General features: G+C 43.0%; 1 protein-coding gene across 2 annotated transcripts; it reads left to right on the top strand.

Annotated features, from left to right (window-relative positions):
* The first annotated feature begins 396 nt into the window (after positions 1 to 396).
* BNC1 (basonuclin zinc finger protein 1) lies at positions 397 to 27,777 on the top strand. 2 transcript variants are annotated; one of them, XM_074354020.1, is made up of 5 exons: positions 397 to 587; positions 15,874 to 15,973; positions 17,004 to 17,239; positions 19,252 to 21,116; positions 25,501 to 27,777. In XM_074354020.1, the coding sequence occupies exons 1-5, from the start codon at positions 579 to 581 to the stop codon at positions 26,183 to 26,185; spliced, it is 2,895 nt and encodes a 964-aa protein (XP_074210121.1). In that variant the 5' UTR covers positions 397 to 578; the 3' UTR covers positions 26,186 to 27,777. The 2 variants fall into 2 exon arrangements, with proteins under 2 accessions (XP_074210121.1, XP_010953439.3); XM_010955137.3 differs by lacking the exon at positions 397 to 587 and adding an exon at positions 15,210 to 15,425.

The following is a 27,777-nucleotide window of genomic DNA, read 5'->3' as shown; positions in this document are numbered from 1 at the left end:
CGGTGGGACCCGAGGGCGCCCCAGGGCAGGTAGGGCGTCAGAAGCATCCCCCGAGACGGGAGCCAGAGAACTTCAGAGCATTTCGCCCTTTCCCGGGAGAGGCAAACACGGACACGTCTGTGTCTTTGCCGACAAGTGCCTTCAAGCCCGGCGGGGGCAGACACCTCCGCACCGGCCGCCGGCGAGGTCTGCGCTGTCCGCGGGGGCCACGGCCTCGCCTCAGCTGCATCGATTTAGCGCGTTAGTGGGCCGCGGGAGCAGGAGGCGGCTTCCCCGGCGGCGCAGCAGCAGCGCCCGAGCCTCGGGCCACTCGGCAGCCCAGGAGGAGGGGGAGGGGATAGGGGGAGGGGCGCCCCCCCGGGGCGCAGGGGGCGGGCGTGCGGGCACACGCGGTGCGCGCCGGGCGGGGGCGGCCACCGCGCCGCGCGGCCGGGGCGCCCGGGGAGCCGCCCACTTCGCCGCGCCTGGCCCCGACGGCGGGAGCTTGGATGCGGCGGCGCCCGCCGAGCCGGGGCTGACGCGGGGCGGCCTGGGCCGGGGACACGCGCCGGTAGCCCCGGCACTGCAGCGGCCGCAGGATGGCCGAGGTAAGCGCGGCGCCCCCTCAGGGCGCGGGGCGGGGCGGGGCGACCGGGAACGCCGCTCGGTTCCCGGGCGGGTCGGTACCTGGGGTCGCGCCTGAGGCCACCTCCCCGAGGCCACCTGCGCGGCGGCGGCGGCGGCGGCGCGGCCCTTCCCCGGGGCAGGGCGTGAGGGAGCGTCTCTGAGGCGAGGAGGGCCCGTAGGGGCGCGCAGACCCGTCGCCTCCCGGCGTCCCAGAGCCGCCCGACGCGCTCACGGTGCGCGACCCGGGCTGGCGGGCCAGGGCGGGTCCCCGGCGCCCCCGGGGTGGCCTCGGCGCGTCGATAGTGCGGGGTCGGGAGAGACTGGGCGGCCGTCTTGCCGTGCTCGGGCTGCGGCGTCTGCTCCCCGCACTTCTTCCCGCCCCCTCAGCAGCACCTAAGTCCCAGGACTTTGGGACTAACTGCTTTTACCTCAGAAGGAATTAAACATCTGATATTTAAAAGTGACCGTTTTTCTACCTAGATTTTGTTTCCGGAGAACTGAGCGTGCGGAGAATTGCTGAGACAGGCGAGGGGTAGTGACGGGGGGCTCCTGCCCGGGGGGGGGGGGGCAAATCTTTTGCACAAAACTGCAAATGAAGACGCAGACAGGTCGGGTCAGGCAGCTTCCGGGACAGAACAGCGTGGAGGTTGCAAGGTCAGGCTTTTTTAATGAACGTTACAGCTGACCTGCCCGGTCGGGCGCGGAGTAGTTCCGCGCGGGGGGTTTCCCGCTGGGTCAGACCGTCCTGGGAATTGGGTTAAGGCTCTAGTGCTTCCGCGTGGGAGGCACAGAGTGGGCTCTGGCCACTTGAGGAAGGGCTGGCTGCAGGTGACAGGAGTGGACTGGGCTGCGGAGCTGGCGGCGGTGCCGACGAAGCGCTTGGGCTCGGCGCTGCCTGCAAGCGCCCGGCGGCCGGGCCGAGCGTCCCGGGTTTGAACTCTGGCCACACTCGGCTTTCCGGCCCGTGGGCGCCGCGCTCGCTCGCTTCCCGAGCGCCCGGGCGGCGGTGGAGCAGGGAACCGGGAGCCGCGGGGCGGAGGAGGAGGCCGCGGCATGGTCCCCGCTGCCCCTCGGGCGCCGCCGGCCAGACCCCAGCCCCACTGGCGGCCTGGCTTTGCATAAGCTCCTAAGGATTTGTCAGCCAGATGTGACAAGATTGTCGAGCGGCGAGTGAAGGAGGAGATCTGATATTAATCAGTGCATAGCTCGGAGCCAAACTTTCTCAAATGCGGTGTAGAAACATGTTCTTCTCATTTAAGGCATCTTTGTGGCTGCGGGGCTGCCACCGGTCTGACTTTGACAGTTAAATGGAATGCCAACTAGCAGCCTTAATTGTATGAGTAAAATTGTGTGTGTGTTGTTGAGGGGAGGATCAGACACTCTGAGGCTCAGTAATGTCCCCTAGTTTTATGGCCGTGCTCACCGCAGTCCTCTGAAGACAGGGCATTTAAATCCGGCCAGACGCCTGGTCGCAGCCAGGCCTCTGCTGTTAACACTTAAGGGGCCTAAAAGAGGCCCCACTGGTGTCCTGGGAATCCCTGTCAGGGAGTGTGTGTGTGTGTGTGTGTGTGTGTGTGTGTGTGTGTGTGTGTGTGTGTGTGTGTGTGTGTGTAGGAGAAAACATGTGTTACTACAGCTTTGAGCCCAAGGAGCAACAATTTTTTAAAAATATATTCTCATCAAAGCAGCAAAGATTTGGGTTTGACAGTACATGAATTGAAAAACAGCATTTAGCAGATCATTTTTTTTCTTGTGTCCTTTCATTCCTTGTTTGTTGTTTTAATTTGCTACTGGATTTCATAGGATCTTTTCATAAGACTCTTAGTTGCAAATACGTGCTTAGGTGTTAAAAATTTGTTCAGTGATAAATATACTGGCTTCTCAATTATCCCCAAATCTCTTGATGTGTATTATTAAAACTTCATTAAAATTGAGCGTCAAAATAAAAATTTTGTACATGTAAAAGAATATTACTTCATATGTTACAAATTGTCCAGGATTTGATTTTTGCTTTAAATAGGTGTGAAAGGATAACTACCACTTTTACTAAAATAAAATTTTAATAAATAACTTTATCCTTTTGGGCATACCTGAAAGAATAAGATGTGACTCATCATTTGATTTCTTATCTAATTTGCTAACCTTAATATCACCAAGATAGTATTACTATTTCAACTCAGCTGTTAGTTGAACATGTTCCTGTTATAGCTAAATGCTGAGAAGTGGTGAAATCTTCACTTAGCACAAGTACTGTCCATACTTTGGGAATTCGTAACTGTGTTCAGACGTCTGCATAATTTAATTTGGAACGTCATCTGTACCCATAGATCCTATTCCCTTCAGAATAGTAAGGATTTAGTGACATGCTCCTTCAGTCAGAGAGAGAGAGAGTGGTTAGTTTGAAATGGTTATTTGGCCGTTGATATCTACTGGAATGTGAAACAATGGTCTGTTTGCTCTGGTTGTAATTCACACTAGAAATGTTAACCAAAATGAAGTAATTGCAGTGGAGGCATAAGGTTTACATAGAGGGCTATTTTTTATTTTATTTTTTTTATTTATTTTTTTATTTTTACATCTCTCCGGTGCTGCAGTCAGGCCTGGGTCCCAGGCCCATATCCACATTCTGTACCTCAGAATCATCAGCTTGGAAAAAAGGACAAACCAACCCACTGGGTGAGAAAAACCATATAGGTTTCCCTGTGGAACAAATAATAATTGTTCTTTAAGCATACACTTATTATTTATGAATGCCTGGGGATAAATATAAATGGGAAAACATTCTGAGAGTTCAGTTTGTTCGTGAAACTAAACCGCAGCATACGGAGTGAGGGGCATGAGTGTCTTTTAGCTTTTGTATATGGCTTTAGAAGTTATTTTGACAGTGGCCATTAAAGAGTTGCCCTGAAGGTTCCACAAGGTAAATTACTTGCAGGAGGAGCGTGCTTTACCCCAGGGTGAATTTTCACCTCTACAGATGTCATTTAGAATGAGTTACTTTTGTCAGAAACAGCCCTGTTTTAAAAGAACTAGATATACCCTAGCTAAGGTGAAATCTCAGTGCTGAGCCATCCATCTTTTTGGTATCTAAGATCAAGATTTAAAGAGTCAATAAATTTTTTAAATTACTTTATTCTGAGTAGTCTATAGATTTTTAAATTTTATTTTAGAATTTTTTGATGACTTATCTGTAAGATGTTAAAGATAACTGATTCTGCACAGAGGGGCATCTGGAAAGGCTTTTTTTCCCCTTTTAAATGGATTTCCACCTGAAAACCTTATTTCCTCTTATTTTGTCATTTTTTGAAGCCCTTTTTACTAATTCTGGAAATTCCAAGTTCTGGTGTGGCCCCATTTCTCTATTCAGACACATGCTTATTTTATCCAGAAAGGGTGGGTCTGAACAGAGCAGACCTGCTTCACCAGGGTCCAATTTGGGACCTTCTCAAACTTATCATAGTTATAGGCAAACAGTCCACACACAGATTCCTTCTTGTAAACCAGCCTAATGTATCACAGAAAGACTCTGCCTTGTGGGGTTGATAATTTCACCCAGCTAATGTGAGAGAAAAGAGAGATGGACAAATGGACAAAGACAAAATATTGTGAAGACCAGGTCCAAACAGCCTGTGTGGAGGGAAATGGTTGTCTCAGGTAACCTTAAGTGAGGCTGCTAACTTTTTTTCGTAGAGTTATATTAGTTTGATTCCTCTTACAGATTATTTGTGTGATCCTTCAGTACACACTGACACAAACATCAAGATTATTTTCCGGCTCTATGTCAGCTTCCAGAAGCATTGTCGTTGTTCTGTCGTCGTCTGATTATTTCTTTCATTGTTCATTATAAAGATAAAATTTTTATACAGACACTTCTGTTTCATGATATACCATGCTGAATGTTAAGGCAGTGATCAGGATGGCATAATTAAGTCTGATCTTTTCTTTTTAAAAACTTCATTTGGAAAATCTACGGGGTTTTTTTACACTTAGTTTTTGAAATCTAGTTCTAAGTCCCAAAAAGAAATGTTTGCAAAGTTTTACTTAATGATGTTCGTAATCTCATTGTTATTGTGTGTTAGCTTGTAGTGGTGAAATTGCATTGTTTCTGTAACTAGCCACCTTTGTTAAAATTATCCTAAAGTGTAAATGCCTTTTTTGTTTTGGCTTTTACTTTTTTCCTAAGGCTGATTGTTGTGTCCAGAAGCTCCCTGCATGTGCAGTTACATCCTTACTTTTTTTTTTTTGTTATCAAGGATTTCTGAAGATTACAACTGAGGTCTCCCAAACTTACATTATAAAGGAAAAAATGTATCTGTATCATTTATGTATCTGTATAGTTTGTTGTTAGCTTTTTTAAAGAAGAAATATTTGGTTTGGTTGCTAAGGTAATATTTGCATATTTTTCAACTTTTTATGTTTTCTGTTTTTAGAACTAATAATTTTAAGAAAAAAGGCACAGCTGTTAAATTATTTTGGCACAGAGTTTATACTTTGATTTATAGAGATCAAAAGAACAAGTATTTTCCCCATCACCCTCTTTGAACTAACCAGCAAGAGAACACTATAAGCGTGTCATGCGTACTTTCTGCTCACAGGTAGACTTGGCCCAACATCTGTTCCCTGAGTTCTACTTCCCACCTGCCCTTTCTCTGCCAGACCCCCTTCTCCACGCTCTTAGTATTCTTTGGCCTCTTTTCGTCCCCATTCTTGCAGTGAGAAACCAGATCCCGTCAATTCTCCTTTAGTGTCATTTTTATATTGCAAATGCTACCTACTTGGTTTCTGAGGCTTCCCAGGTTCCTCTTTCAACCATGCTCATAGTAAACAGTGTCTTCCCATTGTTCAGAACCCTGATAGTTCCATGAACCCAAGAGAGAGACTCGTGGATGCCCATCTGGACAGCCCACCCTCACCCTATTTTGCCTTTCTAGCTCTCACTGCCCATGACAGAAACCTGTGCTCTGTGGCCCAGGTTCCTGGGCTTGACACATATGTGCAGAGTGAGCCTTCTTTATGCCTAGGACTGCGGTGTTGTATGCACTGCTGAGAGCATGCCTGCTGCCTTCTGGAAGAAGTCTCCTCTGGCCTCTACATAACATTACTCTCCATTTATGTTGTCTTACTCAAAACTAAAATTTTGGGGAGAGATAGAGTCTTGATTTATCTTTTTTTTTTTCACTTTTGATTATAGAGAATTTCAAACAAAATTAGAATAGTTCAATGAAGCTTGATGTTATGTGCTTGGGGATTCAACAGTGATGATCTTTGGGCCAGTCCTGTTTCGTCTATTTTCCCTGCCTGTTCCCCTCACAATTGCCCAACACTGGACTCCTTTGAAACAAATCCTGGGCATTCATATAATTTCATTCATAAATATTTAAATATGTAGCTCTAAAATCAAAGGCTCTATTTTAGAACAAAAACAATATATCTGTATCACCTAAAAAATTAACAATTCATTCTTTAATGTCATTAAATTTCTAGGGTTCAAATTTATTCTGTTGTCCTGTAAACTTTATATTACCATTGGTTTGTTCAAATCAGGATCCAGATATGGTCCGTGAAGTATGTCTCTTAATCTGTAGGTTTACACTTTACTTTTTTCTTTGCAATTTATCTATTGAAAAAGCTAGGTCATTTGTTTTATAGAGTACTCCCCAGTCTGGATTTTGGTGATTGCTTCCTCGTGATAACGTTTAAACATTCCTCTATCCCCTGTACCAAAGGGCCGAATATGATTCAGATTTGAACTTCTGGGAGCAAGAACACCTCGTATGTAGAAGTATGTATCCTTCCATGCAGAGGCAAGTGACATGGTTATTGTCTTTTTCATTAAGAATTTCAGTATGCTGGTGTTCTAATTCTTCACTTATTCACTGGAATATTTCTGTAAAGGGAATCTTTGTCTCATCAGTGATTTGGTTGCCCTGAAGTACAATTTGTATAAAAAAGAATACACGCTTGATTCTTTCCCTTTGTTAACCAGTTTTTGGTTCCGTAGCATCCTCTAAAGGTAGCCAGTGAGTTTTGCATCTGTTTTTAGTATCTTTTGAATTGCTAAATTTCAATATAGTGAACAACTCACACTAATTTTTGGCAGATCATATTCAGCAATTCTTGACGTATCAAGATATATGACTTTTCTTCCCCGATGAAGCCATGTGCTTCCCTGGAGCAGACACTGGAAATTCCTCATCTTTACATCTCCCTGAGGCTCCCCACAGTTATCTGTACATGGTAGATGCTTTAGAAACAACTACAACAACGAACCCCCCAAAAACAATTTGTTAAATAAATTGATTTCATTTTGTTAAACTACTAATGGAAGATGATGGCATGATGAACACCTGATCCATGTGTATTTCTCCAGTCCAGTGCCACCAGCAGCAGATAAGCTGCCTCTCACAAAAGACCTCATGGGTTTTCTTCTCCCTTCATCCCAGTTGTCCTGGGACATCTGGTAAATGATGATACTGTTTTCAGGATCCTAGTTATACCTCTGTGGGTTTGCGTTTGTTAGAAAAACAGTGAAAAACTTAAAAATAAAAAATAAGAGAAGCTAGAGGAAAAACTGAGAGGAGAGAGCAAAAAAAAAAAAAAGAAAGAAAGAAAGAAAGAAAAAGCCAATTCTAGTAAGAGAAGTGAGAACTACAAAATGTGTGTAAGAGGCAGAGATAGAGCAGCTCCAAGGAGCAGTGGGGTAGAGACCTTCCACTCTTGAATGAAGCATTTTCCTGAACCAGGTAGGCTAGCCCTGCACACAGAGAGAATGGGAATGACAAATTCACTGTAGATGAACAGAAATCAAATCCTCTGTCCGAGCTTAGGGTGGCCCAGCCACTTTAGAAAATGTGTTGTGCTATAGATTGTCTTGTATGTAGATCTTGTATATATCAAAAAACTGGTACGCACTGCAGGTTTCTAGGTCTCAAACATATTAAAAGCAATTTTCTATATTCGACATTTAAAAATACAGCTTGGAAAAACTTGAAACATTTTCATTCTAAAGATCAGTGACTTTTAAAAAGTGATTTGTGATTTAGCATACTGGGTCCTTTGATTTCAAGTTGGGGGATTCTGATTCTTACAACTGAGAATCTGGCATAGCCTTAGAATCTCACACTTAAGAGAGGACCACAGACTCTAAACTTGCCCTCAGTGATCTGTAGTTAGCGATTTTTCACGTAATTTTTTTGTGACCCGCTTCACAGTCAGTAGGAAGATCAGCGTGTTAATTAGGGACTGCATTTGGCTGCTAGTAAAAGGCTCCTAAATAATAGTTGCCATCTTTTCTGCTGAGCCATCCTTAGGGCGTGACTTATCGTTGGCCTCATGGTTGCAGCCTTGAGGTCCAGCCATCGTGTTCGCATTCCAAAAAGGAGGAAGGAGGAAAGGCAAAAACGTCCCCCAGCTGAGTTAGCTCCTGTTTGTAAGGAGCTTTCCGTAAAGCTCCACCCAACAACTTCTACTTGTACACGTTGATCAGTGCTTGGTCACCTGGCCACCAAAGGAGATGTGAAAATTATTTAAAGTTCCTTTACCAAGGCAGATCGGGCAACAGAATATTGGATGGGCATCTGTAATTAGTAAGCATGGGGAAGCTCTCTCAATGATTCATTCATTGTTCTCTCAGTACCAGTGGAAGGCTTACCAAGTATCAGACCCAGTGCTGGTCACTGGGTGTTGGTTTGGAGTTTCAATTGTTTTGTTGCCTCTTTCAGAAATAATTCATTGTGGAGCATCTTGTATGGAAGTTTTTATCATAGGTATTTAATTAGCTTTGTCTGTGCAGAGTCAGACGGACAGAACCCAGAGGATCTAAGATCCTACATGTTGTAGGCCTGGTAGCAACAACTACCTAATTGGTCTTTTCAGCTTTCCATCTGTATGTCCTCATTAATATGGCTAATAGGCCTCTGAGGTAGGCAGGAACAGATATCCAGCCCATTTTATAGTCAAAGACTCCAAGGCATGGAGCTGAAGGTTATATGCCTAACAGGAAGGAAGACACAGGTTGCCTGAGGCCAATGGCACATTTTACTACATCCCAGTCAAAGATGCTCAGTGCGATAAGGGGAAAGGAGTTCAGGCTCCCTAGCTTTGCATCCAGAGGTGTCATTTTAACAGGCAGATCATATTAGTTTCATACTTTTTTTTCAAAGGCTCACTGTTAGAACAAAATTTGTTTTCCTTGGCCTCCCCTACAAAATCCTATGCAGAGTGCTCTCTGTCACCTTTCTCACCCCTGTTTTCTACCGTTAACCTTGCTAACTCTGCTCCAGCTACACTGGCCCCTTTTTTGGTCCCTGAACACTCTAGCCTCTTTTGTGCCTCAGAGCCTTTGTACGTGCTCTGCCCTCTGCCTAAAACACACCTTCAGTCTCTGGTTCTTCACTAGCTCCTTGCTCTCCTTTGGGACTCAGTTCAAGTGTCACCTCCTCAAAAGCCTTTGGTGATGACTCTATCTAAAAGGTACTTTCTTACTCCTACCCCTGCCTTTCCATGCCACCTGGGAAAATTACTTAGCAGAGCTTTCTGCTTATGCTTAGTTCTTTCACAGCACTTGCCTTATTTTGAGAAGGTATTGTTTGTGTGTTTACTTGTTTATTCTGTCTCTCTCCATTTTCTAGAATACAAGTTCCGTGAGGGCAGGGAACTCATCATTTTTGTTCAACACTTTAATCCCCAGAGTAAACCCCCAGAGTTTAGGATGCCTGGCTCATAAATGGTCAGTAAATATTTATTCAATGAATGAGGTTTCCTTACCATGTGGAACTTTAATATCCTTATCTGCAGAATGTGGATGATAATGTCCAACTCTCAGAGTTGCTGTTGAAATTAAATAAAATCGTAAATACAAATGCAGTTAGTACCAAATGTTGATATTTCAAGATATAATCTACCCCCAGTATCTAAATTTGAGACCATCCTCATAGCCGATAAGTTCCTCAGCTTCCTCATCTATAAAATGGGGATGGTAATACCTACTTCCCAGCATGGTGGTAAGAAATGAGGTGACACATGGGTATTGCTTACTGCAAAGCCTCACATATAATACATAACCCATAAACATCACGAACTACATGACCTTGGACAAAGTACAAATCTTCCATAAATTTAAGTTTCCTGAGAATGAGTCCCTCCTCACAGTGATACAGCAAGGATTGAATGAGATCACCTAATACATACAGATGCCCCATGTGGGAGGGCAGATGCTGGAAGAATAGCTAGTCTCACCATCAGACTCAGAACTGTCCAGTAGGGCTTTCTGTGATGATACAAGTGTTTTCATCTCTGCTGTCCAGAATAGTCACTAGCCACATGTGGCTCCTGAGCACTTGAAACGTGACTAGAATGACCAAAGAACTGATTATTTTATTTTATTCGTATTTAAATAGCCACGTGTGGCTAGTGGCTATTGTATTGGACAATGCAGACTAAGTGACTTGAACCTACAAAGCTACCTGTCTGGTATATGCATTTGGATTTTGTTCCTGAGCCAGATAACAAATGACTCCCCTCAAAGCATCAATACCCTGAATCTGGAAACCCCAAAAGTCCTCTGTAATTTTTCTATTCCCACCTTCCATCTGGTCCCCCAAGAATATCCCCCTGGATTTATCTTCAGTGATATGAAAATATTTGCATGTACTAGAGATGCAAACAGCTTTGAAGTGAACAGTTTTTATTTTTAAGCTCGATAATTCAAGTCCCATCAAAGGCCTGCACTGTCCAGCAGTGGATATCTCTGCACCTACCCCACTGTGTGCCTGGGCTGGCCGCTGCTAGGAGTTCAAGTCAGCATCTCCTGACAAGAGGTCCATGGCAGCATCTCCCCAAGCTGAAGATAGGTCATGGGTGTCTGGGAGATGAAATGGGACCCTCAAATTTACCTAAAAACTAGGTCATAACTTTCCATCCCAAGACTGCAGATAACTGAATCATCCATCCCATACTATGTGTGTCAGTAATTCCTGGGTGAATGAATGAGCGAATGATAGTTACAGAATAGCAAACCAGAATTTTGAATGTTGATTTGTAGCACATCAAAGTGACTAATAACAATTCAGAAATAGTCTGATTAAAATGAGTGCGTTAAAAGCAATAATCATGTCTTGATGAGTTCAGAATGTTGCAAACATCTGCTTTATGTTTCTGAAGAATGGAACAAGTATCAGGATTCTAAAAGAAAGGATGTACATTTTAAAAGTTTTCCATTTTGATTTACATGAGTACTTTTCGTCCTGTAATTAGAATTTTTTGGTTTGATTTCATTTTAGAAGTTTTAATTTGTCTTTAGATAATGGTGCCATAATTTTACTACACTGTGGAATTCTGAGATGCGTGGAAAAACCAAAGGGCTTTAATATTGGAAGTTTTCTTAGACACTGTAATTAGCTTTTTTAGTTCATAAATAATTCCTCTGAGATTTATTTCCATAGATGTTTAATGAGCTTTATTAAGCCTTATTCAAATAGGTTCATATAGAACCATATGAATGTTTCTTATAAAGCAGCATTTATACATTGGAATTACAGATAAAACTGCTTTAAATTCAGTCCCCAAACTAGAAGCTGCTAAAACTCAATAGTCAGGTTAGATCAGTGGGTCTCAGCTGGGGGCAGTTTTGCCCCCAGGGGCATTTGACAACGTCTGGAGTCATTTTTGGTTTTCACAACTGGGGAAGGGGGAGGTGTTACTGTGGCATCTGGTGGGTAGAAGCCAGGGATTCTACTTTTCATCCTACAATACACAGGACAGCCCCCCACCACAAAGAATTACCCAACTCAAAATGTCTATAATGCTGAAGTTGAGAAATCCTGAGTCAGGTGTCAAGAGATGCAGAAAAAAATGAGTTTCAACCTTAAGGCTATGAAACGCACTTGGAATTGTTCCCTCTGTAGTTTTGCTGTGCTGGACCTGAGATAGTGTCACTCAGTGTTTCCTGAGGGCTCTGTATGAGTGAGAGCCTTCTGAGCAGACTCTTTAGGGGATAGAGGAAGTATGAGCTCAAGGACATCTTTCTCTGATTCAAGCAGGTCCTATTGTCCAAATAAATGAAATGTGAATTCGCTTTGTATAGTTCTAAAAATCTTGTTTTTAAAAAGTGGATGGCATCTTGAGGGACTTAATCCAAAATAAGAACTTTTCTCCTTTTAAAAATTTACTTTAAAGCAGTCATATATTTATAGAATGTGGGTGGTGAAATATTTCGGAGGCTTAGTACTGAGCGTGCTGGTCGCTGTTGAGAATATTGTTGATTGGTTCACCTGTGAGCTGGAGTTCAGCGAGTTGCAGGGAAGTTTGAGAAGCTGGGCAACATAGGTGCTCTTTTAGATTTTGACCATTACTTGTTTTTATCCTCTAGTCAAGATAACTATGATTATGTGTATAGGTATGTAGATGTGTGCATTTATACATTTAATTCATTTGTGTATGTATATACAAGTAGAAATTCTATAACCAAAAAGTAAAATAATTTGTGGCATTAGAACAGTATTTCTCAGTCTTTTTTTTTTCCATTATCCACCATCTCTAAAGAGACTTTAGAAATTTTTTCCTAATTGTGCCTCTCCCAGTGAAATTTTAGTATCACACTGTAAACTATCTGTTTTTGTATATGTGTACTTTATACATAAAAAGAGTGGAACAATTTTCACCCTTTGGGGATTCACCGGATGGGAATCATGCATTATTAGAGTGAGAGAGTGTTGTGATCATCTGGAGTTCTTTGTGTTATATTGTATGACTTTACAAAGAGCAAAACCCTTTTCCCCTGTATTTCCTGTTTTTTGATAGCCTCTTGAAGGGATTAGGTAGCATTGTTGCTCTCTGCTGCACACTTCAGTTATGAAGAGTGCTATTCTTTCACCTGAAAAATCTGTCTACTTGTACTGTTCAAGCCCATTGTAATCCAAAAGAAATTATAGATAACAGTCAAGTCATGTAAATGTTAAGCAAGGTCACTGATTTTTTAAGATCTTCATTTTGGTTTTTTAAGATCTTCATTTTGGTTTTTTAGAACACTTCTAGATTCACAGAAAAAAAAAATGAAAGAAAACTACAGAGATATCCCATATACTCCCTGCCACCACATATGCATAGCGTCCCCTATTAACATCCCTCACCGGAGGATACAGTTGTTAACAATTGATGAACCTACATTGACATGTCATAATTACCCAAAGTCCATGGTTTAACCTTAGGGTTCACTCTTGGTGTTGTATATCCTACAGGTTTGGACAAATGTACAATGACATGTTACTGTCATTATAGTATCGTAGAGTACTTTCACTGCCCTAAAAGTCCTGTGTTCTACCTATTCATCCTCCCACCCCCATTAAACCCCTGGCAGCCACTGATCTTTTTACTGTCTTCATATTTTTGCCTTTCCCATAATGTCATATAGTTGGAATCATGCAGTATATAGACTTTTCAGGTTGGCTTCTTTCATTTAGTAATATGCATTTAAGTTTCCTCCATGTTTTTCATGGTTTGCTAGCACATGTCTTTTTTGTGCTGAATAGTATTTCATTATTTGAGTATACACAGTATTTATCCATTTGCCTACGGACGGACATCTTGGTTGCTTGCAAATTTTGGAACTTACAAATAAAGCTGCTATAACGATCCATGTGCATGTTTGTGTGGGCGTAGGTTTTCAGCTCCCTTAAGTAAATACCAAGGGGCACAATTACTGGATTGTATGGTAAGAGTGGGTTTAGTTTTGTAAGAAACAACCAATCTGTCTTCCAAAGTGGCTTTACTATTTTGCATTCTCACCAGCAATGATGAGATTTCTGTTGCTTTGCATCCTTACCCCCATTTGATATTGGTCAGTGTTCTAGATTTTGACCATTCTAACAGACATGTAGTGGGCTGATTTTTTAAAATAATATTTTTATCAAAATATAATTCACATACCATAAAATTCACTCCTATAAAGTGAGGAACAGAGTGGTTTCACTATATTCATTGAGTTGTGCAACCATCACTGCTATCTAATTTTAGAACATTTCATCACCTCAAAAAAAAAAACTGTGGTCAAAATTTAAAACATCTGTGCTTCAAAGGATAACATGAAGAAAGTGAAAAGGTAATCCAAGGATTGGAGAAAATACTTGCAAATCTTTAACTGGTAAGGAACTTGTACCTAGAATATATAAACAATTCTCATAACTCAATACTAAAAGGGCAACCCAATTTAAAAATAGGCAAAGGATCTGAATAGACATACAGATGTCCATCGGGCACATGAAATGATACTGAATACCATTAGCCACCAGGGAAATGCAAATTAAAACCTCTGTAAGGTACCACTTCATACCCAGTAGGATAACAACAATAAAAAAGACAAACAATAACTGTTGTTCGTGAGAATATGGAGAAATCGGAACCCTCATACATTGGTGGTCAGAGTATAAACTTTGAAAAGTAGTTTGGGAGTTTCTCAAAAAGTTAGACATAGAGTTACCATATGATCCAGCAGTTCTACTCCTAAGAGTATATTCCGAAGAAATGGAAACATATTCCACCATAAACTTGTGCATGGGGTTCCTTTTGGGATTAATGAAAATATTCTAAAATTAGATTGTGATGCTGATTGCACAACTCTGTGAATATACAAAAAATCATTTAACTCTCTACTTTAAATGGGTGAATTGTATGATACATGAACTCTATCTCAATTTAAAGCTGTTTTCAAAAATGATAAAAAGAAACAGGAAAAGAATACCCCTTTGCCCCCTACTGCCACCCATTAGCAGTCACTCCTCATCCCTACCTGCTCCCCACAACCCTGGGAGCCAGTTGTGTGCTTTGTGCCTCTGTGGATTGGCCTCTTCTTGACATTTCATGTAAGTGGAATCATTCAACCTGTGACTTTCTGTACTTGGCTTCTTTCATCAGTGTAGTATTTTCAGGGTTCATCTACAATGTTGTAGTACTTCATTCTTTCTTATTGCCTAATAATATCCTGTTGTATGGACATACCACATTTTGTTTATCCATTCAACTGATGGACATTGGGATTGTTTCCATTTTAGGGTTATTATAAATAATGCTGCTTTTAGCATTCAGGTACAAATTTTGTGTGTACATATATTTCCTGTTCTCTTGGGCTTATACCTAGGAGTGGAATTGTTGGGTTATATGGTAACTGTGTGCATATCAGCCAGACTGTTTTCCAAAGCGGCTGCACCATTTTACAATCCCACCAGCAACTGCTTTTTAAATGAAGACTAGTTGTATACTCTTTAAAGTGTCCTAGGCCAGATTCCCCTCTTCCCTGTCCCCACACAAGGCCACATAGTCCCTTAATTGGCACATGGAGGTTTAAACTCTTAGTTGTAGGGCTTTTTCATTCACTCCAAACACACACGCACTCCCCAGCATCAAGACTCTTGAATCATATGGATTCCACCCAGAGGCTCTTCCCGGGAATCTCACTGACAGAGCTCCTGTGGGAGCTTTTTCTCTTTAATAATAGATTACTTTCCTCAGGCCTCTATCCCCTTTTGAGAAATTCATCTTAAAAATATGTGTGAAGCTTTGTTCTTAATACTAGAACTTTGTTGACACATACATCTCTATTTTCTGTTTCAGCCGTAAATTTGCACACTCCACACCCCCACGCCACACCTGCCACTTTGACCTGCAACTGGGCATCAGTGCACGGCTTGTCCAGCCTATGTCTTTCTGTCAGTCACATGGTCCAGTGCGTGGAGTCAGGGAATCATCCTCAGCATGATCAACCATTTCATGACCTCAAACCTGTTTTGATATTCAGCCTCTGCCTTTTTGGGGGCAGGGGGTGGCAGGTAACAAATTACACATGTGCATTAGTCTTAGTTCTGATCGTTCTCGCATTTACTTGTTCCAAGGCAGCCTGTATGTACCTTTCAAGGTTGCTGCTCTGGTCGTCAACTTAGAGATTTAGTGAGAATGTGACTCTTGTTCACCCATTCTATGTCCTTAATAACAAGCAGGATATTTCCTTCCAACTTGTTATCTTTTCTTACAAAAAGTTCTGGTGTTTTAGCCTATTCTCGCATGCAGAATATCTGTGTAGAGTATTCCCTGTCTCCAGATCTGGGGCCAGCTTTTCCTCTTTCCAGGATACAATATACATATCTGGGCCTGGCACAGAATAGGCACACATCATTCAGTGAACATTGCTCAGTAGAGGAATATGTTTTGTTCTGTAAATGTGATGTGTGTTCCACGCATCACTAACATGCCCAGGTATCCCTGTGTTCTCTTTTGCAGGCTATCGGCTGCACTCTGAACTGTAGTTGCCAAAGCTTCAAACCAGGGAAAATAAACCACCGTCAGTGTGAGCAGTGCAGACATGGATGGGTGGCCCACGGTAACTTTATTTCTCCCCATCTCTTGGCCTGTAGTGTTCCCTCTAAATAACTTGTAGTTATTCAGGAATGGATTTAATATCTAAGAATGACAACTAGCATTTATAAGTTACTGCTGTGTGCCAGGTAACGGACTAAGAGCTTTATCTCTTTGAATCTTAACAATTCTATGTAAGTGTCTATTAACCTCCTTCCGAAGATGTAGAAAATAGTGCTTCAGTGCTGTCATTCTGCAATGATAGAAATGTTCTGTGCTAATACAGTAGCCTCTAGCCCACGGTTGCTCAGTAAAAAACAGAATGCTCAGTTAAATGAGAATTTTGCATAAATTATAAATAATTATTAGCCTAAGTATATCCTAATGACTATTTTTGGCTTAACTGTATCCCACTATTCATTGTTTATCTGAAATTTATATTCAGATTTAACAGGAGCATCCTGTATTTTTAGGTACTAAACCTGACAACCCTACACTAGCTACATGTGACAACTCAGTACTTGAAATGTGACTAGTGCAACAGGAAAACTGAATTTTTAATTTTATTTAATGTTAACTTAAATCTAAATTTGGCCAGCTAAATGTGGCTGATGGCTGTTGCTTTGGATAGCATAGAGTTCAGTGGTTTAACTTTCCAAGTGGCAGACGAGGACTCAAACCCAGATCTGTTGGATTCCCAAGTTCAGGTTCTTCCCTAGACCCCGTGCTTCCTGATTTTTTGTTCTCTTAATTGTGCATCTGCCACCTTTGTTTTTACCCCTTTTCCTTGCATCTTCCCTACTTGTGGCCATTTTACTCCTTGGGCATGCCACAGGAAAGGGAGAAAAGAAGACTCTCAGGCTAGTCCGTTTTATTTTAGAAGTTCCTGTGAGTAACTTGGAACCAGATAGCTATTAAGATTATTAATTGTCAGCATATTTGTGGTTTTTCTATTGAACAGATAACTGAGAGTTAGCTCTAGCCTACTTCCTGTGCAGTGTTTCTCTTGAAAGTAGAATCTTGAACAATGTTATTTCTTCAATTTGATTTTTCAGCTCTAAGTAAGTTGAGGATCCCTGCTGTGTATCCAGCAAGCCAGGTGGAGATTGTCCAGTCCAATGTGGTGTTTGATATTAGCAGCCTCATGCTGTATGGGACCCAGGCCATCCCTGTTCGCCTGAAAATCCTACTGGACCGACTCTTCAGTGTATTAAAGCAAGATGAGGTCCTCCAGATTCTCCATGCCTTGGACTGGACCCTTCAGGATTACATCCGTGGATACGTGCTGCAGGTATGGGGACCGTGGGCACAGTTCTCCTAGAATGTCTTCTGAAACTCATGTCCGTGGAACAGATGTAACCCAGTTGCCTATATAATGCTACAGCCATTGGTGGTCATCCTTCCTTTTAATAGTTTTTCTAATGGCTTAAGCCCTACCTCATATTCTGGGAGAAATCCAGCTCTTTCCTCAAGGTATCTGTGAAAGCTAGGATGTGAGAGCATTACATACTCTCTGATTTGGGTTCCACTCAGCCGGCTCTTCCACAGTCATTTGCCCCACCCTCGGTGCTACCTCCATTTCTCTTATTATCTCCAGACCGTCTACTGACACAAGACATCATCTGTTTCAGATTTTACTGAGGGTTTGGGGATGAGGAAGGGAACTTACATTGCAGAACGGCACAGCAAACAGCTACAATTTCATGCCACACCTTCCTGTTCTTTAAAGCCTTCTGGCGTCCATCGCACTGCTGATTTTCCCTCCTAGGCTCCATCATCTTGTGACATTTCTGTGTGCGTGCTCTTGCCCGTTCTCTCTCTCTCTCCCCCCCTACTTCTCTTTCGGCCTCTTGCCTGTTCTCTGCGTCTCTCCATCATTCCATGCCTTTCATCCCTTCTCTCATCTCTTTCCTACGTGGAGTAGTTTTATTTCTTTTTCTGTACCATGCTGGGGGGATGGGGAGGGGTGAGGCCTTAATGCTAAGTATCCAGAGAGGCTATCAAGGCATTTTCACAAGCAAAGAACATATTTCCTGGTATGAATTATATCATCTCTCTGACATATGAAACAGCTGCAGCATTTTCTTCCTTGCCACTACACTAGAAAATGTCAGCTAACTTTGGTAAAAATTTCAATGAAACCAGGGGATGAATGTATTTCTAAGACTAACATACATTTCAGTCTGACTCAGATGGGCCATATCATTAAAACAAACACGGATAACAACCATTTGTTGACTTAGACCCTCTTCCAGTAATCTCATGAGGTAGGTAGATTAACCCCATTTTCCAGTTGGAAAACCAGAGGCTGAGTGCTTCTAAATCTTGCTGAAGTGGCTTAACTCATATGTGGCAGACCCAGAATTTGAACCCACTTCTTTCTAACTCTTTTAATGCCCCAGTCTTCCTGTGGAAACATGTTTGCTCACCTTGCAATCAGGACCCCCAGCAGGCTAGAAACCACCTTTTATGTAGAGCAGCATTATGATCTTACATTATGACATAGATCAATATTTAATGATCCTAATAATCTTGCTTTCTAGTGTTAGGATTAAAAATATGGAATCAATTACCTTGAACCTCTAGCACATGAAAAATTTATGATGTTACATTCCTCATCATCTTCAAAACTCTTACATGCACTGTAAAAAATCTCAGTAGGCCATCAAATACATGTTCTGTGATAAAATATTTATTGTAGTTTTGGGAAAAGTTAGGCCTTGCTAGAGTTTGAAAGATCTCCAACACTCCAGTGTAATTACAGCTCTGCTTTGTGAACACAGGCAATAGATCAATACAGGTTCATTTGTTTTTTGATGTTAGCTGCTTGGGGAAGATTATTAAACTTGCAATGAATAAATACTTGAGCTGTGTCTAGGCCTGATTGCCCCATCTATACTCTTTAGATAAAGAAGTTACTGTTGTTCAAATGATACATATTTTAATTTTAGTGGAGGAAAATTATTATGCCTAATGCAAGACAACCAATTGGTTTGAAATAAGATGGAAAATAATCACCAATTTCCCTTAGGCTTGAGTGATAATAATTTTATCTCTCTCTTTTGGACCACTGCTTACATTTGTGCAGTTTATTCTCTGCACCGAGTTTCTGTCCTAGGGGAGAAGGGTGAGTGGGAGCTGAATTCAACAAGCCCTGTGCTTACAGGGGTGTCTTTTTCTAACATGCAAGAAAGTGCTCTCTGTTGCTAGTGGAGGCCCTGACCACATACATGACTCCTTTCTAAGAGAAAAGGGTAAGGAATAGTAAATTGATTGCACTTTTAAATCCTGGTTCGGGTTTAGGATGCGTCAGGAAAGGTGCTGGATCACTGGAGCATCATGACCAGCGAGGAGGAGGTAGCCACCCTGCAGCAGTTCCTCCGTTTTGGGGAGACCAAGTCCATAGTTGAACTCATGGCGATTCAAGAGAAAGAAGAGCAGTCCGTCGTCATCCCGCCTTCGACAGCAAACGTCGATATCCGGGCTTTCATCGAGAGCTGCAGCCACAGAAGCGCCAGCCTCCCGGCCCCTGTGGACAAAGGAAACCCCAGCAGTATACACCCCTTTGAGAACTTCATAAACAACATGACTTTCATGCTGCCTTTCCAGTTCTTCAACCCTGTGCCTCCCGCACTGATAGGGTCACTGCCCGAACCATATGTGCTGGAGCAGGGTCAGGACCAGAATCAGGACCCCAAACAGGAAATCCACGGACCTTTCCCCGACAGCAGCTTCTTAACTTCCAGGTCCACTCCATTTCAGGTTGAAAAAGAGCAGTGTCTAAACTGTCCAGATGCTGTTACTAAAAAGGAAGATAACGCCCATTTAAGTGACTCCAGCTCATACAACATCGTCACAAAGCTAGAAAGGGCACAGCTGTCCCCCGAGGCCAAAGTGAAGTCTGAGAGGAGCAGCCTCGGCACGAAGAAGGGCCGGGTGTTCTGCACAGCGTGCGAGAAGACCTTCTACGACAAAGGCACCCTCAAGATCCACTACAACGCCGTCCACCTGAAGATCAAGCACAAGTGCACCATTGAAGGCTGCAACATGGTGTTCAGCTCCCTGAGGAGCCGGAACCGCCACAGCGCCAACCCCAACCCCCGGCTGCACATGCCGATGAACAGAAATAACAGGGACAAAGATCTGAGGAACAGCCTGAACCTGGCCGCCTCTGAGAGCTACAGGCGCCCGGGTTTCAGGGTGACTTCTCCAGACTGTCGGCCTCTCCCTGGCTACACTGGTTCAGGGGAGGATTCCAGGAGCCAACCAACCTTCCCAAGTATCGGGCAAAACGGGGTTCTTTTTCCCAACCTGAAGACTGTCCAGCCGGTCCTTCCTTTCTACCGCAGTCCAGCCACTCCAGCTGAGCTGGCAAACACACCTGGGATGCTGCCTTCCCTCCCCCTGTTGTCCTCTTCAATCCCAGAACAGCTGGTTTCCAATGAAATGCCATTTGATGCCCTTCCGAAGAAGAAATCCCGAAAGTCCAGTATGCCCATCAAAATAGAGAAGGAGTCCGTGGAGGTAGCTGACGAGAAGAGGCACACTCTCAGCTCAGATGAAGACATGCCCCTGCAGGTGGTCAGTGAAGATGAGCTGGAGGCCTGCAGTCCCCGGTCAGACAGAGTCCCCGAGGAGCAGCACACGCCGTCAGGAAGTTTAGGGAAGCCTTGCCCTGAAGGAGAGAGGCCCTGCCATCTCAAACCGGTGTTGGAGTCCAGTGGAGCCATCTTCCGAACCCCCGAGCAGGCCACACACAACTTGGAGAGGGAGACTGAGCACACGTCGGTGCTGACCGTGGTGCCCCGGGATGGGGAGGAGGATGGCCGTGAACCTTACCTCACACCTGGGGTGGAGCCCTGTGTTCCTTTTTCTGACTACATCAAACTGCAGCAGCGCCTCCTGGCCGGGGGACTCTTCAGTGCTTTGTCCAACCGAGGAATGGCTTTTCCTTGTTTTGAAGATCCCAAAGAGCTGGAGCACATGGGTCAGCACGCATTATCGAGGCAGAAGGAGGAAAATCGCTTCCAGTGTGACATCTGCAAGAAGACCTTTAAAAATGCTTGTGGTGTGAAAATGCATCACAAGAACATGCACGCCAAAGAAACGCATGTGTGCACAGTGGAGGGCTGTAAGGCCACGTTCCCTTCCCGCAGGAGCAGAGACAGGTAAGACATCTAGTGGCAATCATTTCTTCCAAGGCAGTGATTCTTAAACTTTAACATGCATCTGAATCACCTGGTGGGTTGTTGAAACAGACTGCTGAGCCCTACCCCTAAAATTTCTGCTTCAGTAGATCTGGGACGAGATGTGAGAGTTTGCATTTCAAAATTCCCAGGTGACAATGATGCTGTTCCAGGGACCATAGATTGAGAAACTGTGTTCTGTAGATCCACATTCCTGAATTTTCAGTTCCAAAATTTAAATTCATTTGGCCACAAAACTGACCTGAAATGATCTGAGACTATTTTATTGTTTTTAATTCTCCCTTTGTGTGGATTTTTATATATATTCCGTACAGAAATATCAATGGATTTACTATGGGGACATTAACATGATATTACCATATATTCATCATTCTGCTTTTCTAAAGTCTGAGAAAGTCTGAATTCAGGAACACATCTGGCCCCAGGGGTTTGGGATAAGGGGTCATGAACTAGTGCACACATTAGGAGGGAACTTTTAAAATTAGGATTGTAGTTTCTCAAAATTTGTCAGATTTTAATTTTATTCTATGAAGTCCACTGAATGAAATATTTTCTTTGATTTCTAGTTGACCACTATGTTTAAAAAGAAAGAATAACTGCCTGATTGAAGGTTTTTCAAATATTAAGATATCAAAGAATAAAGGCAATTAGCAGGTTATTTCAGGGTCTGTGATGTGTGGCTGAAAGATGAGAAGTGTGTCAGTGCTGGGTTTTCATGAGCCCCACACACAGAGTCAAGCTGTTTACAAAGTGCCTGGGTGTAGAGTATAACTCATCACTCTGGGGGCATAGCACTGGCGTTACCACCTTGCCTGTGCTTTTCTTGATGAACTTGAGTCTCACAACCCTTCTTCAGGTCACCTTCCTCCCAAGCCCATAAAGGGAAGAGGAAGCATACCAAAAGATGACCCCAGGAGGCTTTGAGGAGAGGACCAGAGCTCTCTGATGAAACACAGCATTATAGATGCTAAGTGGTTCACAGAATATTGAAATGTTACATTTGCTCAGACAAGCTTGACTTGAAGCAGCTCAACACCACCATCACCTTAGTCCAAATTGTAGTGCCTGATTTATTAAGGGGATGGAAATGTATAGACTCCCACACACATTCCTGAACGGGGCTCATAAGAACACCCTCATTGTCTTGAGCAAAGAGGATGGAGCAAGGGTGATATTAGTTAAAATTCCTGTCTTCTGTAGCTGGAAGTTGCACCAAAGCACCAGGATACCCTAATTAGTGAACCAGTCCTCCTCCACCCTCCTCCAAAAGGAGTGTTTGTTCATGAATAAGCTGTTATTATAAAGAAGAGATCATCATATTGGTCAGCTTATCCTTGATCACTATGATACTGTTCTGACCTACACTGTCTACTAAGTTAGAAGACATATTGAATTTAAGCTACTATTTTATTTTACATTTATTTTTCATGTATTTAATATTTTCTGACCTATTTGTGATACAACCCTCCCCCTCCACCATAGGAAAGCATCTTGCATTCTAATTGTAAAACCACTAATTCTAGTAGTCTAGAACTTGGGCTGCATTTTCCTGGGAATCTGTGGTTAAAATGATACCATGTTAAACAGGACTTGGTGCACAGGCCTGGGTCCACCACCATTTTTCTGAGTCAGAGATGAGAATTGCATCTCTATAAGGATAACTAACTTCCTCTCCTCAAGCCGCCACTGCTGCCAACAGCAGTTACTAGGACCCATCAGGAAGGGACCTTGGGTACTTATTTAGCCAACAAATATTGAAGAACCTTTTGGATTAGGTGCTCTGGACACAGCCCCTGCCCACGAAGGCCAGTGTGGGAGACAGACCAGTAAACAGATGATTACAGCTGAACGTGGTGGCCACTAGACGTGACGGTAAAATACAGGCTGTTGTGGGCGCATGGGAGGACACCTGACCAGACTCTCTGAGAAGTTAGGGACGGATTTCTGAAAGGAGATATGTTTAAACCAGCGGCCCTGAAATGCTTTGGTCTCACAGCTGCTTTACAAATTCTTAAAACCTGAGGACCTGCGAGAGCTTTTGTCTATTTGGGTTTATCCCCATCAATGTTTACTGTATTAGAAATTAAAACAAAAAAATTTACATGTATCACATCACTTAAAGTAATAATCCTATTATTTATGTTAACATAATGTTTTTATGAAAAATAACTGCATTTCCCAGAACAAAAACTTAGGAAGTAGCTTTGTTTTACATTTTTCCAAGTATCTTTTAGTGTCTGGCTTGATATAAGACAACTCGATTCTCATATCAGCTTCTTCTGTATTCAGTCTGCTCCATGTAGTCTCTGGAGAACTCTATACTAGTGAGAGAATGAAACTGAAAGAGGGAAATAATGTCTCAGTGGCTTTTTTTTTTGAGGGGAGAGGTAATTAGGTGTACTTATTTATTTATTTTTAGAGGAGGTATTGGGGATTGAACCCAGGACCTCGTGTATGCTAAGCATGTGCTCTACCAGTTGAGCTATACCCTTCCCACTGTCTCAGTATTTTTATGAAATGAGTTTTGACTTGACAGACATCCTGAAAGGATCTCAGGGACCGCTAGGGGTGCCCAGACCACACTTTGAAAACCACTGGTCTCAACTAATCTAAATAGTCAGAAACCGAACAGAAGAATGGGACAGGGAGGTAGAGATTGAAGGGAAGAAATGCAGACATGGGCAGCAGGCATAGCATTAGCAAAGTCCTGGAGGCAGAAAGCCTGACACATGGTCCACAGGGTTTTTGCAGCTGTGGTGGTTGGTGGTCTTAGGGACATGGCACCTCAGGAAATTCATCTAGCTCTCTGAGAATGGTTAAGGAGGAGAGAGGGGAGCTCACGGTTTAGCTCTTGATGTTCATGGGGTACTGGGGATTTGAGCCCAGAGGTTTGTTTTGTTGCATCAGGGATCTTTCTGTACAAGGTTCCAGTAAATGTATTTGTCTCACTTTTTTTTGACCACTTGTATGTAGTAGTAGAACCTATATGTCAGCCTAGTGTCTGGTTTTCTGCCGAGACATACCTGCCCCTTCAGCCCAGGATGCTGACATAATCACAGGGCAGAGCCGCAGTTGTGAAGAGCTACTTGCAAAGTGGGTGATCCGGAAGTATAATTCTGATTATGTCACAAAAAAGAATGTATAAGCGGATAAAAAAGAGAAGTTGAGTAATAAATTTTATACATTTTATGAGTAACACCCCCCATATGTCTTTGGAGATATAGAAGAGAAAATTCGATTCTTTGTTATTTTGTTGAGGGGGGTTTTCCCAGTTTGACCCTGGCATGCATTCTCATCTCATTGGGAAAGGTATTTTCCTGTCCGGAATAATTCTCCAGTCACCTTTAGGACTGTACCCCTTTGTAAGGGCTGTTTTTGCTCGTCAGAACTTAGGGGATCTTTGAGCAAGGCCAACATTTATTAACAAGTTACATCCAAATGATATCTTAGGAGTAAACGGCATGTGTCATAATGGATACTCATTATCTGCCCTTCAGGAGTAATCATTGGGTGGACGATTGGCGGTATGCTCACAGTGCTGCATCTGCAAAATACCTGTCTGGTATATAGTGAAATGTTGCAAATATGAACTAAATTCAGCACACGCACACCAGGTGCATGCGTGCACACACACATACACCCTCACGCACACATGTACTATTTCTAGCCAGTCAGATTTTCACACCCATAGAATTTCTGTGGTGATATGCATACAAATGCTCTAGACCATATGCAAGCCACATAGGAACTTCTGAATTTTCTGGTAGCCACATTAAAGAAGTAAAAAGAAACAGGTAAAACAAGTTTTAGTAACATTTTATTTCAGTCTATCCAAAATACTATCATTTCAACATAATGACACTAGCCACATTGTAGGTGCTCAGTAGCCATTGATGAGTAGCTATCACAGTGGACAGTGCAGCTCCAGAAGATAATAATTCCCAGTTTCATTGAAATGAAGTCCTCTGCTTAGTTCCTACTGTTTGTGACCAGTTTTCTTCTGGGATCTCCTGGTTCCAGTGTACCAGTTGAATTGGCCTAACTGAAGTGGTCTAGTCATTCTCTAAAGATGAGGTATAAGAAGTTACATGTCAATCAGATTGTGGACATTGAAGAGAACTACATACTCTGTCGACTTCCCTGGTCAAATGCTAACTTGTGACAGGCGGTAGACCGCAGCGGGCAGTGTCCACTACACACACATTGTGTCCCGAGTCCTCAGTATCACCTCTCCCATGCTGCGGGTTTTCCTGCTCCCTGCCCAGTGTCACTCTACTCAGAATGACACCTGTCTTTAAAGCAACCAAACAACAGTCCATTGCTAATCATCTTTTCACTCTTGTAGACACAGTTCAAACCTAAACCTCCACCAAAAAGTGCTGACCCCAGAAGCACTGGAGAGCGGTGAAGACCATTTCCGTGCAGCCTACCTTCTGAAAGACGTGGCCAAGGAGGCCTATCAGGATGTGGCTTTCACACCACAAGCCTCCCAGACATCTGTCATCTTCAAGGGAACAAGTCGGATGAGCAGTCTGGTTTACCCGATAGCCCAAGTCCACAGCGCCGGCCTGGAGAGCTACAACTCTGGTCCGCCAAGCGAGGGCACTGTCCTGGATTTGAGTACTACCTCAAGCATGAAGTCAGAGAGCAGCAGCCATTCCTCCTGGGACTCAGATGGGGCAAGCGAGGAGGGCGCCATGCTCATGGAGGACAGCGATGGGAACTGTGACGGGCCGAGCCTGGCCCCCGGGGAAGATGACTATCCCATCTGCGTCCTGATGGAGAAGGCCGACCGGAGCCTCGCCAGCCTGCCTTCTGGGTTGCCCATCACGTGTCACCTCTGCCAAAAGACATACAGTAATAAAGGGACCTTCAGGGCCCACTACAAAACCGTGCACCTCCGCCAGCTCCACAAATGCAAAGTCCCAGGCTGCAACACGATGTTCTCGTCTGTGCGCAGTCGAAACAGACACAGCCAGAATCCCAACCTGCACAAAAGCCTGGCCTCCTCTCCACATCACCTCCAGTAACAAGGTGGTGTACCACATTTGCTCAGATAACCGTTTGTCACAATTCAGGAATAAAATAGTCCAAAGAAATGTTTCTAACTCTGTCGAATACCATTTGGGGCAAGCCAGGCAAAGAATATTTGAGTTGACTATGGCCTTCTACAGCAGGATGAGCAAAAGATAAGCCTTGTGGGAAGTTGTCACTGGGGCAGCGTTTCCTATTATTTTTCTTACCCCAAGAGGTTTTTCACTGACATAACAAAAGCTTGCAGAAACGGAGTTTTTTTCCAGATCTGTTTACACATTCCCTGGGAGAGCTCCAGGTCTGCACATTGACAACAGGGGCCCAGGACCTAAGGGCGGCTTGAAGTGAGGCTTGTTGTATTAAGGGCCAATCAAATGTCTTAGGGAAACAAACTTGTCACCATAGGTGACACCAGAAGCCAGTCCCAAAGATCACTTTTTCCAGTTCCTGCTTTAATGAGTCTGAAATCCTGGCTCGAGTTTGGGAAAAATGACTATTTGAGATTATTCCCTCCGTTTCAAGTGGAGAATTGCTTCTCCCCACCCCCCAGTCTCTCATGTGTTACTCCAGGGAGTTCTCAGAGGAAGCAGGTTGGCCTCTAATACATAGGAACATGGATGTTAGTTCTTGTCTGTAACACGTGTTCAAGAAGTTAAGGGAGAAATACTTCATGCACTTAAAAATAGTGGTCTTCAATTTAATTTAAAATAAGTCTGATAATATTTAATTTGTGTTTATGTTATGTGAGTATTTGGGGTGAGTATTTGAGGCATGTCAGTGTGACCTCTGGGTCTCTGCTCAAAAGCAGAACGCGTGACAGCCTAAGTTCAAAACCACTGCCCATTTTCGTTTGGTGAACTTCAGAGTCTGTTCATTTAGATCCCCCGTGGAACGAATGCAGGTCTGGCAGGACCGTTTGTATATAGTCAGCCAAAGCGTTTAGAGAACACGGTTCTGATGGTGGTTGTGCATTTTCAGTATCACTGGATCCCTCAGTCTTCACCCTTTTATAAATGTGTAAGATTAGAATGAACTTTCGAATTTAAATGGTAGAGAGAAAAATAGGACATTATTGCCATACTGTATGTCTTAATATTTAACTTATTCTAAAATATATCCTGCACCGTTATACACATTTGCTGTTGTAAGAAAGGAGCTTAATCGGTCCTGTGAAAGGAGACCATCTCCTGAAATTCAGCATTTACAATACCCTACAAGCCCACAGGAGGGAAAAAGAAATTGATTTTGTTTTAAGACTTAAAGTTAACCACCTTTTAAACTCAAGGTTGGTTTCAGTAATGAAAAATATCCTTAAAGAGAATGGGGGGGGGGGTTAAAAGAGATATTATTCCTCTGCCCCAAAGGTGGAAAATGCCAATAATGCTGTTACTGATTATTTCAAAATTTTTAAAAAAATAAATGTGACAACTTAAAACTTGTCTCTGCTTAAAGTGAGATATATCGTTCAACTGTTTTGTTACCCAGCTGTTTAGTATTCCAGTTTCCTGAAAGCGGAAAAATTTGTATACAAATGAATTTTCTATGATTTAATAAAATATATGACACACTTTTTGTTTAAAAAGGCAAA

The sequence above is a fragment of the Camelus bactrianus genome, chromosome 27 (genome assembly GCF_048773025.1).
Source record: "Camelus bactrianus isolate YW-2024 breed Bactrian camel chromosome 27, ASM4877302v1, whole genome shotgun sequence".
Taxonomy (NCBI): Eukaryota; Metazoa; Chordata; class Mammalia; order Artiodactyla; family Camelidae; genus Camelus; species Camelus bactrianus.
Note: the sequence above shows the minus strand (reverse complement) of the source record. Positions and strands in the feature narration are given on the sequence as shown.

Excerpts from the sequence above, each read along its gene's own strand:
- BNC1 (XM_010955137.3), top strand. The coding sequence starts at position 15,315 with ATGGTCCAGTGCGTGGAGTCAGGGAATCATCCTCAGCATGATCAACCA. Across the intron at positions 15,974-17,003 it reads ACATGGATGGGTGGCCCACG|CTCTAAGTAAGTTGAGGATC; the intron begins GTAACTTTATTT and ends TTGATTTTTCAG. Across the intron at positions 21,117-25,500 it reads TCCCGCAGGAGCAGAGACAG|ACACAGTTCAAACCTAAACC; the intron begins GTAAGACATCTA and ends TCACTCTTGTAG.